The sequence below is a fragment of the Pelmatolapia mariae genome, linkage group LG14 (assembly GCF_036321145.2).
Source record: "Pelmatolapia mariae isolate MD_Pm_ZW linkage group LG14, Pm_UMD_F_2, whole genome shotgun sequence".
In the NCBI taxonomy this organism is placed as follows: Eukaryota; Metazoa; Chordata; class Actinopteri; order Cichliformes; family Cichlidae; genus Pelmatolapia; species Pelmatolapia mariae.
In genome coordinates this window covers 16981865-16993510 of record NC_086239.1, presented here as the reverse complement: position 1 = coordinate 16993510, position 11646 = coordinate 16981865, and the positions used below count along the sequence as shown (strand labels likewise).

General features: G+C 41.6%; 1 protein-coding gene across 3 annotated transcripts; it reads left to right on the top strand.

Annotated features, from left to right (window-relative positions):
* The first annotated feature begins 7142 nt into the window (after window positions 1-7142).
* Window positions 7143-11024, top strand: serpinh1b (serpin peptidase inhibitor, clade H (heat shock protein 47), member 1b). 3 transcript variants are annotated; one of them, XM_063493520.1, is made up of 8 exons: window positions 7143-7278; window positions 7936-7967; window positions 8571-8717; window positions 8812-9004; window positions 9114-9384; window positions 9479-9577; window positions 9694-9926; window positions 10034-11024. In XM_063493520.1, the coding sequence occupies exons 3-8, from the start codon at window positions 8599-8601 to the stop codon at window positions 10334-10336; spliced, it is 1218 nt and encodes a 405-aa protein (XP_063349590.1). In that variant the 5' UTR covers window positions 7143-7278; window positions 7936-7967; window positions 8571-8598; the 3' UTR covers window positions 10337-11024. The 3 variants fall into 3 exon arrangements, with proteins under 3 accessions (XP_063349590.1, XP_063349589.1, XP_063349588.1); XM_063493519.1 differs by lacking the exon at window positions 7936-7967 and having other exon boundaries at window positions 7144-7278; XM_063493518.1 differs by lacking the exon at window positions 7143-7278 and having other exon boundaries at window positions 7289-7967.
* The last annotated feature ends 622 nt before the right edge of the window (window positions 11025-11646 follow it).

Below are 11646 nucleotides of genomic sequence, written 5' to 3'. Positions count from 1 at the left end.
GTGAGTTCAATAAAACTAAATTGAATTGAACTGAACTATATATAGCATGTGTATGCATGGTTATACCTGATATGTAATAAATCAAAAATGAAAGAAAGTAAGCAAAATATTTTGCATATAGTGTATTTGATTCCAGGTCAAAGCACATTTTGCTGCTTAAAATGCAGAGACGCATGCAGGTTGGATTCATAAACAAAATAAATAATGCAAGACTAAATATTAAATGTAAGCAGGTACAGTTTAAAGCATGTAAATAATGCATGCAAGTTACTAACCCTAAACAAAATAAAAATAAAAGAATAGCTTGAACGACAATTAATGTATGACACATCAAACCAGTTTTAAAGATAACAATAAAAAGGGGTGGGGTTAAGTATAATAATAATACAAATAGAGACAAGTTATCTGTCTGCCATGGTCACAGAATACGGTCAGAACATTATGTGCAAAACATGGTTGTGTATATCATGCACTGAAAGATTATATGAGAACAGAATATGATACTATGGAGTCCTTCATTCAGCCAGGTCAGCTTGACACAGAGAAAATCAGAGAAAATAATTACTTAAGAGTAAGTTTTTGGCTTTTTAAATTAGTTTTATAAATGATTTCATTACAAATTAAAACTAAAACTTGATAACAATTCACTAATAAACAAAGTCTGCAACAACCACCACAATCACTATCACATCTAAATAAGTTAATTATCAGAGGAGAAGAGTAGTGTGGGGAAGCTCAAAATTAATTTTGGATAATATGTGGTAATTATGTAAATAAAGAACGGATTAAAAACAGAGCTTAGATTTTTTTTTTAATGGCTTCACATTGGCAACAAATAACTAACGAAATAAATAAATAAATAAATTAGGAAGACATTTTAATAATTAAATTACAGTAAAATTATGACAGTAAAAGTGTGTCCACAGCCTGGTGTTGTTCCGAACTGATCGCCTACCAAAACGTGAGTGCCAGTGCTTTTGCAATCTCCAACATTTTTGGTTATATTGATAAATAGGCTTTAATAAAGATGAGTTATGAAGTTAAAAATAACCTGTTTTGCAAGTATCTTTATGACCCTGCCTTACTGTATTGTACATAGGCTAAATGTTCATTCTGGCTCAAAACAACTTGATACCTTTCATGAGATGCATGTTTGAGATATGGTTGCAGTATGGCTGCTCTGCTCTGAGCATCACCCTGCGGTTCCCCCGCTGCTCTGCACAGACATGCCAAAAAATTATGTTCCCTTTGGCTGTTCTGGGTAAGAATATACCCATTTTCTTAAAGATATAATATATGAGATGATGGGGCTTTGATTTAACAGTTACATCATTTTAAAAATATCCCCCCCCCCCCCCCCCCCCCCCCCCGATGGTTTTATTGTTAAGATCAGTAGCAGTTCCAAAAACTGGCACATGATTTAAAATGCACAAAAGAGGCAAAAGTTAAATAAAGCAATAACTACAGCTTTGGCAATTTATTTCTGAGGATGCTGCCAAAAACTGCAGTGGTGTGATGGTGTGATGTAGTAAGTTGTGTTTTTACGCCATCTAGTGGTTGTTAATTCACATCACACATTTTATCTGTGGGTCTGATTAGCATTTGTTTCAAATTTGAAATGATTGCCAGTGGCTGGGCTGGCTGGGCCTTGGGGGCTTGGGTCCTGGTTGGTTTGTTGCCAGGGGTTGTGGGTTGTGGGTGCATGCGCGGAGGCTAACAGAGATGGAAGATGAACTCATCCTAGGTGTCTGTTGTCTTATGTAGTGTGGGAGTTCACTGAATGTTGGGGTGGGTGTTTTTTCCTCTGCAATGGGGTTAGGTGGGCCACCTCAAGCTCTGTAGGGCTTGGCGGTGCTGCTTCTGTGGGCCCCATTCTGGATGGGCCCGGGCCCCCTCACCTTGCTGGATTTCGGGGAACAGGGGTGCCTACCAGGGTCAGTGGGTGAGCTGGCTCCAGGGTCAGTGGCTGGCTCCAGGATGTGTGCATGACAGTGGGAATGGATCTCTGTGTCTGTGTGTACCTGTTTGTCTGTGTCTATGTGTCAGGTTGGGTCTTAGACTTCACCTCTCTCAGTACATCTCAGCCCCCACCCCCAGGTATGGGGGCCTATCTCTCCCCACCACACTCCCTGCCGGTGGCTGATGCCCCCACCTGTCATTGTATTGGTGGTTCTCTGTGTCTGGGGATGGATGCCCAGGTATGTATTGCTCACTCTCAGTGGCTGCTTGGCAGGGCCTCGCCCCCATGGCTTGGTCAGGTCCCTTCTGGGGTGTGGAGGGCCCTCAGTTCTCCTCCTTGTGCTCTTGCGCTCTGGGGGGCCTCTAGATGTCTGGGGCCCAGATCTCCTCCATGCCTGCTTCATGTCTTGGGGGGAAGGGATATGGCTCTGTGCAAATCTTCTTTTAATGTCCGTAGTGCCAAAGTGCAATAGCTTTATTGCAATTCAGTACATTGCCTTTATTTTAAGAAAAAGATTTTTAATTAATTTAAAGTAATTTCTCCAGAAAGAATTCAAACCTGAAAATAATCTCCTACTTTTATTACAGTAAAAAACAATAACACACAAAACAAAATGGTCATGTTTTAAGGGAGCATTCCATTTTTCCCACCAGGGGGCATATTCATCCTATATAGGCCCTCTGAAGAGAAAGCCGTGACTGGTGATGACCTTAGCCCTAAATTTAACCCTATAGGATATGTATTCTGTTTCCCCACAAAAAAAATTCTTTCTGTTTGCTTGTTTGAAAAGTAATTTACAAATTTAGGGTTAATGTTTGGAACTTGGGTTGGGATCATCACCAATTATGACTGTAAAGCCTTAAAACAATAGTGGATACACAGTCACATCATTTAATGCCACCAAAGCATGTCATATCATTGGGGCATGGGGATTAGGACCAGCTGATTGTTTGGGTCCTGTGGGATCTGGAGCTCTGTGGATAATATCAGCCCTAAACTTCTCCTATGCTACAAGAATATGATTGTTCTCCAAACTCTTGCCAGTCAGAAGAAGAAAATAGTTAAGTTTTATTGATTTCCTAAATCTTTGGTTGTTTTAGGGTTACTTCTGTAGTGTTTAATAAACTTTAATAGAAAGAATAACACATAAGAAAATAATCATCAGTTGTTTAACCCCTTCATTCATGAATCAATCAGTTTTTTTTATTCAAGTATCTATTATCATTCAAGTATCTATTCATCTTTAGGCATGAAATAAAAGATTTCTGAACATCATTTTTTGAAACATGTACTTTTGAAAGATTTTTACATGTCACATCAGTGTTCAATGTAGTGGTTTATGTGCAAGTATACCATCAACACTGACACAAATACAAGAAAACAGCCTTTGAATAGCTGTCCACTGTAGTGACCACCAGTGTTGGTCAAGTTACTTGAAAAAAGTAATCAGTAACTAATTACTGATTACTTGCCAAAAAAGTAATCCCGTTGCATTACTGATTACTTATTTTCAAAAGTAATTAGTTACTTAGTTAGTTTTTAAAACATGATTTATCCCCTAAATAGGTAATAAAGCAATAGATCTTTCAGCCCAATTCTACTTTTTCTGCATAATCCATCATATAAAATGTAATCAAATGGAAAAGTCTCTTTTTAAAACTTGTTTTATTTGTTTTAGTCTTTTAACTTTATGCATCAAGCAAACATTAAATTATATGCAACATTCTCTGACTGGAAGAAATTTATTTAACATTTAAACCTATTTTCTGCACATAAAATAAAATAGGTTTTTGTGTTTACACTCAGTCTTTCAAATAGATGCAAGTAAAACACAGCTGAAAATAAATACAATCAAACACTCAGCGGTCCTGTTGCTCTATTTTCACCTGTATAGCAGGAGTGGGGCAGGTGGAGGTTTGCCCTGGTGCAGGTGTGCCGCAGCGGTCAGTGGAAGGATACGGCAGTTTCTCTGTGAATTTCCCATTCCGTGGCAGCGTACTCGGTGCTTGCTCGGACTTTAGGGGTTTTTTTTCGCTGTAAAAATAAGTTTTCTTCCCAAGCAGCGAACAGCGGACGCTAATGTTTTTGTCACTTTTTACGGAAAAGTGGAAGTAAGGTCAGTACTTCCACGCTTTAAACGCTGCACGCTCATCCATTTTTGATCTGCACACAGCTGTTGCCATGAATGTCGCACGGGAAAGTAACAGTAATCTAATTACCTTTTTTGCAATAATAATCCCTTACTTTACTCGTTACTTGAAAAAAGTAATCAGATTACAGTAACGCGTTTCTTGTAACGCGTTACTGACCATCTCTGGTGACCACTATGTCTATCTGTCATTAATATGAGTCATTTCAGACTTACAAACCAAGGACCGATTAAAAAGCCTATATGTATTTTTATAAAAGTGGACTAAACTGGCTGATTGACAAATTTTATACATTAACTGAAGGTTTGATTATTGTTTGTAGCAAAAAAGTAGTAAATCTGACCAAGAACAAAACTGCTCAAAAGACAAAGGACATTTCAGCTTATAGAGACTACCAAGCAGATGAAGTCCTTTATTAGATGTGAGGAGCCTGGACCTGAAAAGGAGAATGCAAAAAGCAGGCCCAACCATTGATACTGACCGTGAGCTTAGGCCCGTCACAGTTACATCATACAGTCCAGCTGAAACATTTCTTTGGTCTTGCGTCATCTTCTTGGCAGCTGTGCTTTACGTTCTTCACTGACAACTTTGTGTTTCTCAGTTTGGAATCCTACCTTTAGTAGTTTGTGTGGATATCATCTTGAAATTGCTTAAAACGTTATAGTTTGATGTGGGAACTTCGAATCATGCAGAAAACTTTTTATGCATTTTTATTTTTCTTAGGTAAATTACTTTTTTTTTTTTTTTAACAAAAAGGTTCCTCTTCTCTCTAATCCACCTGGATGGAGTATATATTGGAATCCATAAACAGATTTTCAGGCCCTATTAAGTACGTTTGGAGGAAACCAAACAGGCATATATCTTAAAAAGATAAACAGGAAGCTCACCATTGAGAAAGCCTCTCTTAGGTTTTGTTTTGTTTGATAAACTAACACAGATGTCAGGAGTGACTGAAGACACTGAACTCTGTTCACAACCTCCATATATATATCTGTCTTTAAGCTTAACAGCAGAGCAGCTGCACAAACAGCACATTACATTTGAATTGGTTGAATTGAATTGTAGCTCATAAAAAAAAGAATTATTACCTCACACTGCCTGGACTAACACTGTTAAAATCTTGTCAGTAAAAGTGAGCCATACACATAATGCATTATCCAAGAGAAGAGTTTACTGAAGAAACTCCAGAAAGAAGTTGCCGTCATTGCTGATGCTGAGGCTGGTGCAATGACGTCCAGATGTTGCATAGGCTCCTTGTCCTCGAATAGCAATTCTTCCCTGGAGTTATGTAAGAGTTGCTCCACCCTCTGAAGACTATTCCCACCCTTGCATCCGATTCTGCTGGAGAGAAAACGTGTCTGGCACGTGCCTGCATCCTGACTTTTGCTTACTTTTATGAAACGCAATCTGCAGATTGTCTTTTAATTTTCTAATGGTGAAAAATTGCATCACGTTGCGGTTAGGCATCTTCTATCTGATGAACGTGACTATGTCACAGTTATTCAGTTGTGTGTGTTTGATGTTGGTTGGGAAAAGCTCTGGAAGCTTCTGCGTGCTCACACAGACACGTACACACACGTGGTGTACATTTAGACCACACAAATGAGGCACTGTGAGGGGAACAACAGGTAACTGTTTCCTGCCCACATCGTTTCTTATGCATGTCCCTTTATACCACACAAGGCAGACAGTGAAAGCATTTTTATCTTATTGATTTAGTCTTGATTAATTGGCCTCAGGTTGAACTCGAGCCTGCACATGCTGAGGAATCTCAGTGTAAACTGTCACTCTTGGGCCTTCAGAAGGACAAACAAACATGGGGGTGGGGTGGGTTGTAAAAACTGTTAATGAGCTCATTTGTTGGGTAGTCATGTATGTAACTCAGCTTCAGGTACTTGTGAGTTCTAAACATGGCTATGAGTGGCTTGTGGACTTTTTTTGTCCCTCAAAATTTCATTGAAAGTTCTAGATGCCTCCCCCAACACATCACTAAAAAGTCAAGCCACTCATCAGCTGGCATGTCAGGGAAATTTGCAGAGAGCAGTAAAAGAAAAGCACTGGGAGGGGGGTCAAGAGATAGATGGAATTCCTCTGGTCCTAGTCCTGCAGTGTCAGACACCCAGATCAATATTTTATTATCTGCATAAGCAAAGCTATAGCATGAAATGTCTTTCTTTGTACTGGAGGCAGGTTTCGGTTCTGTATATTCCTCAGAGATGAAACAGGAGACAGATAATCCTGTGAATGTAAATGTACGATTTTGAGATCACAATACAGACAATAACATTAATCTGTGTGCTAAAGTAAAGGCTCAGCAGTTTTATGAAACTTTTCTTTCCGAAGAAAGCAGATCCTGCTTGTTTTTTTTTAGTTTTTTTTTTTAACATCAGTGGTCTTCCAGACAACCCCCATCGTTTAGTAGCTACCCTGCAATCAGCAGCTGAGACGTGGCAGTGTGGGAGTGGGGGTAGGGCTGAGGCTCCTGCAACTTCTGGGGAAGCATGAATACTGCTGCATGAAACTTTCTGGATGTTTCCATGTGAAGTTAAACAGCAGCTTAACAACAGCCAGGGAACAAGTTACAGCTTTTATTCTGAAAACTTCTGGAGTAAAAATGCTTACTGAGTAACATCCTGCCTGCTGAGACTGTTTTGAAGCATGGTGGTGTTCCATACTTGAAGAGAAGCTCATACACACAAATGCCAAAGAGTGCAAAAAGAACTTTAACACTGTATTTATATGCATGCAAAACAATCATTTAATTCACAGTCAGTGGCAGCTTAATCTTTATCTCCAATCATGTGATGAAACTAGAGTTTAAGATTGAGTCAGCAAGCAGTGTTAAGAACAGAGGGGACTGAGGCAGAAACTTAAGACTGACCAGGATTCAAATTTTGTAGTCAGGAGCCTTTTGTGGGAAAGTTTTAACGCTGATCCAGGACCAGTACTTACTTCAGTCGGCACAGCTTTCATCCCACCCTGTGATTTCAAGAGGGGACGTCCCAGTTCCCAGCTTCCTGAGGAAACACAGACACCCTCATTTGAATATCCCATTCCCAACTTCTAGAAAATTCTCTTTTAGGATATATAGAGCCAGGGAAGTCTGTCACAGCCACGCTATCCACCGGACACAGCTCGGAGAAGCAACCCTGCGATAATCTGTGCCAGGTAAGGATCAGAAGATAATGGTCTTTGTTTCGCAGGGAGGAATGCGGCGGCAGGACTGCTTTGTTTTCATGTGTTACAGCTGCAGTTCAGCTACCCTCCATTTTAACCAGTTTGAAAGCTGCAGCTGAGATTCCTCTGTCTGTCAGAGAATACTTCTTGTATTTCTTCTGTTTCCAGGAGGGAACAAATCCTGACCTGTTATCAGAGCTGAAAGTTGTCATGCAGCTGGCAGGGTGGCGCAGGCTTTCTGCTGCTTCCATGTCAGAACTTTGACAACAGTTTAAATGCATTCAGTTCAAACAAACAAAAAAAGGTTTGCAGGAAAGTAGTGTGCCTGCACCCAGTTTAGCTTTGTCTTTCCACTAGGAAGAGTATCACTTTGACTGTGGCAAAGCTCATTGGATCAAAGCATTTTTCCCCTCCAGGGTCGAGAAACAAACAGTGAAAAGTGCCTCATCTTGAATGAGCTGGCAGGTAACAGGTAACTAGAATGGCAGCTTAATATTTAATGTTTAAATTCTAGTGGTTGAAAACTTGAAACTAGAACAGAGAGGTTAGACTTTGTACTTTGCATAGAGTTTCTCTCCATGAGAATCTGCCTATATGTTCTCACTGCCTGCTCCACAGAGATTACTACATACACCTCTTGTCTTTCAGAATGAAAATCGCAGAAATGAAAACATCTCAAGGTATCACAAACATGCAATCACAGAGGAACAGACGCAGTATAAGTCTGCATGAGAAACAGTATGCCAGTGCAGCTGGTTATTCAGAGCCCGAGGCTGTGCATTCAGCCCATTGTTTGAACCAGAGATCGGATCATTTGGGTGCAGCCTACAGGCATACGCCCTTTTCTTTCTCTGCAGGCAACATGAAAAAATTTTGCACTGTATGTCTCGTGATGATTTCTGATCCTCGCATCTGAGGAGACACTATTAATCATTTGTATCACTTAAAATGTGTCCGGAGAAGCGAGATCCAGTTCAATCCAAGTAAATGGCGAGTTTCAGCTGTTCAGCTCAGGCGACGGTCGCTGCTGACGTGGCACGAAACATGTCTCCCTCAAACTAGGGACATTCCAGAGCTCCTGAGTGGGCTGGGTCAACTCTGCCCTGCCTCCACAGCTCCACAGCCCAAGTGTAGTCGGCTCCCTGGCATTTTCTTTCTGAGATATATTTTAATAAATGAATACATTTCTGAATATCACAAACATGCTCTTCTTCTTCATCTTCTTCTTCTTCTTCTTTTTAAGTAATAATGTCATCATCGTTCTCTTTGCTTCCTCTTCACAGAGTGCAGCTGCTGTTGGAGACAGACAGGATGTGGATGACTAACATTGTAGGCCTTTGTCTGCTGGCCTTGGTGGCCTCTGCAGAGGATGTGAAGCTGAGCACCCACGCCACCACGCTGGCTGATAAAAGCGCCAACTTGGCCTTCAGGTTTGTATATTATTGATTCTGGCGCACTTGTAACATAAAGTAATATTCTCTGTATTTATATATAAATATATGAATTTTTTAAATTTCACTTTAGCCTGTACCACACCATGGCAAAGGAGAAAGACACAGAGAACATCATCATTTCTCCTGTGGTGGTGGCCTCCTCTCTGGGGCTGGTGGCTCTTGGTGGCAAAGCCTCCACTGCCTCCCAGGTGAAAACAGTCCTCAGCGCTGACAAACTCAAGGATGAGCATCTGCACGCAGGCCTGTCAGAGCTCCTCACTGAGGTAAGAAGCTTCCCTTGTTTCATAATTCCACCACCATCACCACAGGCCATAGACTCTGAGCTGTCCTTATATCACAAATTAATGGCGTGCATGTGCCACTTCTTCTCAGGTGAGCAACGCCAAGACACGCAACACCACCTGGAAAATCAACAACCGCCTCTACGGCCCCAGCTCTGTGTCCTTCGCTGACGAGTTTGTGAAGAACAGCAAGAAGCACTACAACTACGACCACTCCAAAATCAATTTCAGGGACAAGAGGAGCGCAGTGAACTCCATCAACGAGTGGGCTGCCAAATCCACAGGCGGCAAGCTGCCCGAGGTCACCAAGGACGTGCAAAACCCAGACGGAGCCATGATTGTCAACGCCATGTTCTTCAAGCGTGAGTATGGCGTTAACGCCTGACTGAAGTTCTTTGTGAGGCCAGACGCCTGTGCAGAGTTGTGACCTCATGCCCCCTTTTTTCCCCCTCACAGCTCACTGGGAGGAGAAATTCCACGATAAAATGGTGGACACCCGTGGTTTCCTGGTTACTCGCTCATTTACTGTCGGAGTTCCCATGATGCACCGCACAGGTGAGTTTCTCTCTCATCTTTCTTTTTGATCTTATTATGTCTCCAGAAGCTGATAAGCCACCCTGCCTTCAAGTACACACATGTGATAAGATCTGCTTTGTCTGCCCCTCTCTCAGGTCTTTATGATTTCTACGAGGACACAGAAAATAAACTCTTTGTGCTGAGCATGCCTCTGGGCCAGAAACAGGCCTCCATGATCCTTATCATGCCCTATCACCTGGAGCCCCTGGAGCGCCTGGAGAAGCTCTTGACAAGGAAGCAGGTGGACACTTGGCTCAGCAAGATGGAGAACAGAGCCGTAGCCATTTCCCTGCCTAAGATCTCAGTGGAAGTCAGCCACAATCTGCAGGTAAATGTTTGCACACTGGATGGCTCAAATGCAATGTAACGTTTAGGAGTGTTAGAAAATATTACTGTGAACCCAGAGCGCTGAGCAACTTCATTTGTGTTTTGCAGAAACACCTGGCTGAGCTGGGCCTGACAGAAGCTGTGGACAAAGCCAAGGCTGACCTGTCCAACATCTCTGGAAAGAAGGATCTCTACCTTTCCAGCGTCTTCCACGCATCAGCCCTGGAGCTTGACATCGAAGGAAACCCATACGACACAAGCATCTTTGGTACTGAGAAGCTGAGGAACCCCAAACTCTTCTACGTAGATCACCCCTTCATTTTCCTGGTAAAGGACAACAAGACCAACTCCATCCTGTACATCGGCAGAGTGGTTAAACCTAAAGGGGACAAAATGCGTGATGAGCTATAATGTTTAAAGTTATAAATCGTGGTGGGTAGCTTTATTATTTGTGAAACTATGGCAGGAAACTGTGCACGTGTGTAATTGTGTGTGATTTTATGTGCGCGCATGTGTTGTTTTTGGTATGATTGTTACCTCAGTAGCACATTCCAATTGACAATCTGTGGACTGAATATCCGAGCTTAGAAACATTCGACTTTCCCAGGGAGCAAATCTGTTTACATAGCTTCGTCTTAAGAACATGCTGGTTTGAATAATCTAAAAAAAAGAACACGGACGTGCCTTCTTTAAGACTTCCACAAACAAACAGCAGTCGGCACAACAGACAGCATGCTTATATTAAGTACGAGTCCTCTTTCACATCCTGTTTTTGCCTGCGTGTGTTCGGCTACAACCTGTGTGTGCGTTTTTGTTTTTTTGCAATATCTTTAATGTTTAAAGAGAAAAAAGATCGATGCACAAGCTGTTTTACAGTGCTGTCTCATTCCCCCTCTCATTTTGCCTCCAGTCTGCACTGAACTGTTCCCCTGCACGAACTGAGCTTGCAGGGGAAAGGTGGCAAAACGTCTGGTGCTTAATTTAAGTTGCAAACCATCTTCTGTGTCGTTTTCTTGCTGTAGGTATTTTCCACAAAGAATCTGTTGGAATCGTGTGATTTGTGATTAATGTGGACCTTTTTCAATAAAAAAAAAATGAAGAGAACATATTTGTGCGTGGCTCTTTTCTTTGTCGAGAATCTCCTGAATGAATACCACGTGAATGCCATTCAAATACAGATGATAGAGTGCTATAGGGAGCTGAACTGGAGAATGTGTGCACGCTAGTGTTAACATCTCTAAAGGATAACAATCTTTCCAGCTGGCTGAAGGTCAAACAGTCTTGCCAGGTCTGGAATGCAGTGATAACCCTCAAGGGAATTTGGTGGACCATTTCTCTAAACACTACTAGCCTAAATAATAACACCAGTGGGATCTTTTGTTGGGATCTTCCTGACAATGCAGACTCTGCATTGTTTAAAAACTGGAGTGCAGGGTTCTCATGGTGAGTGGGAAATCTAATCTCCAGATGTTTGCGCATAGCAGGATGTAGCTGCAAGACAACAGCACAGTGACAAAAGAATAAACATCTATAAATGAGCGCCTCATAGACTCTCAGTATTCCTGTAGGGCTTTTGTTTCATGCATGTCAAATACGCATTGGGACAGAAATAAAAATAAAGAATGCTACAATAAAAATCACCAGAACCTCTCATAAGAGAGGACGGAATCTCATTGTGAGACACAAGTGCGTCTTCTACAGAGAAGCATGCCGCCACCTTG

What these genes read in the sequence shown, in the direction of transcription:
- serpinh1b (XM_063493518.1), top strand. Translation starts at nt 7,882, where the DNA reads ATGTTCTCACTGCCTGCTCCACAGAGATTACTACATACACCTCTTGTC. An exon ending in TGTCAGAGCTCCTCACTGAG is followed by an intron (nt 9,005 to 9,113) that starts GTAAGAAGCTTC and finishes ACTTCTTCTCAG; the next exon opens with GTGAGCAACGCCAAGACACG. An exon ending in AAGTCAGCCACAATCTGCAG is followed by an intron (nt 9,927 to 10,033) that starts GTAAATGTTTGC and finishes TGTGTTTTGCAG; the next exon opens with AAACACCTGGCTGAGCTGGG.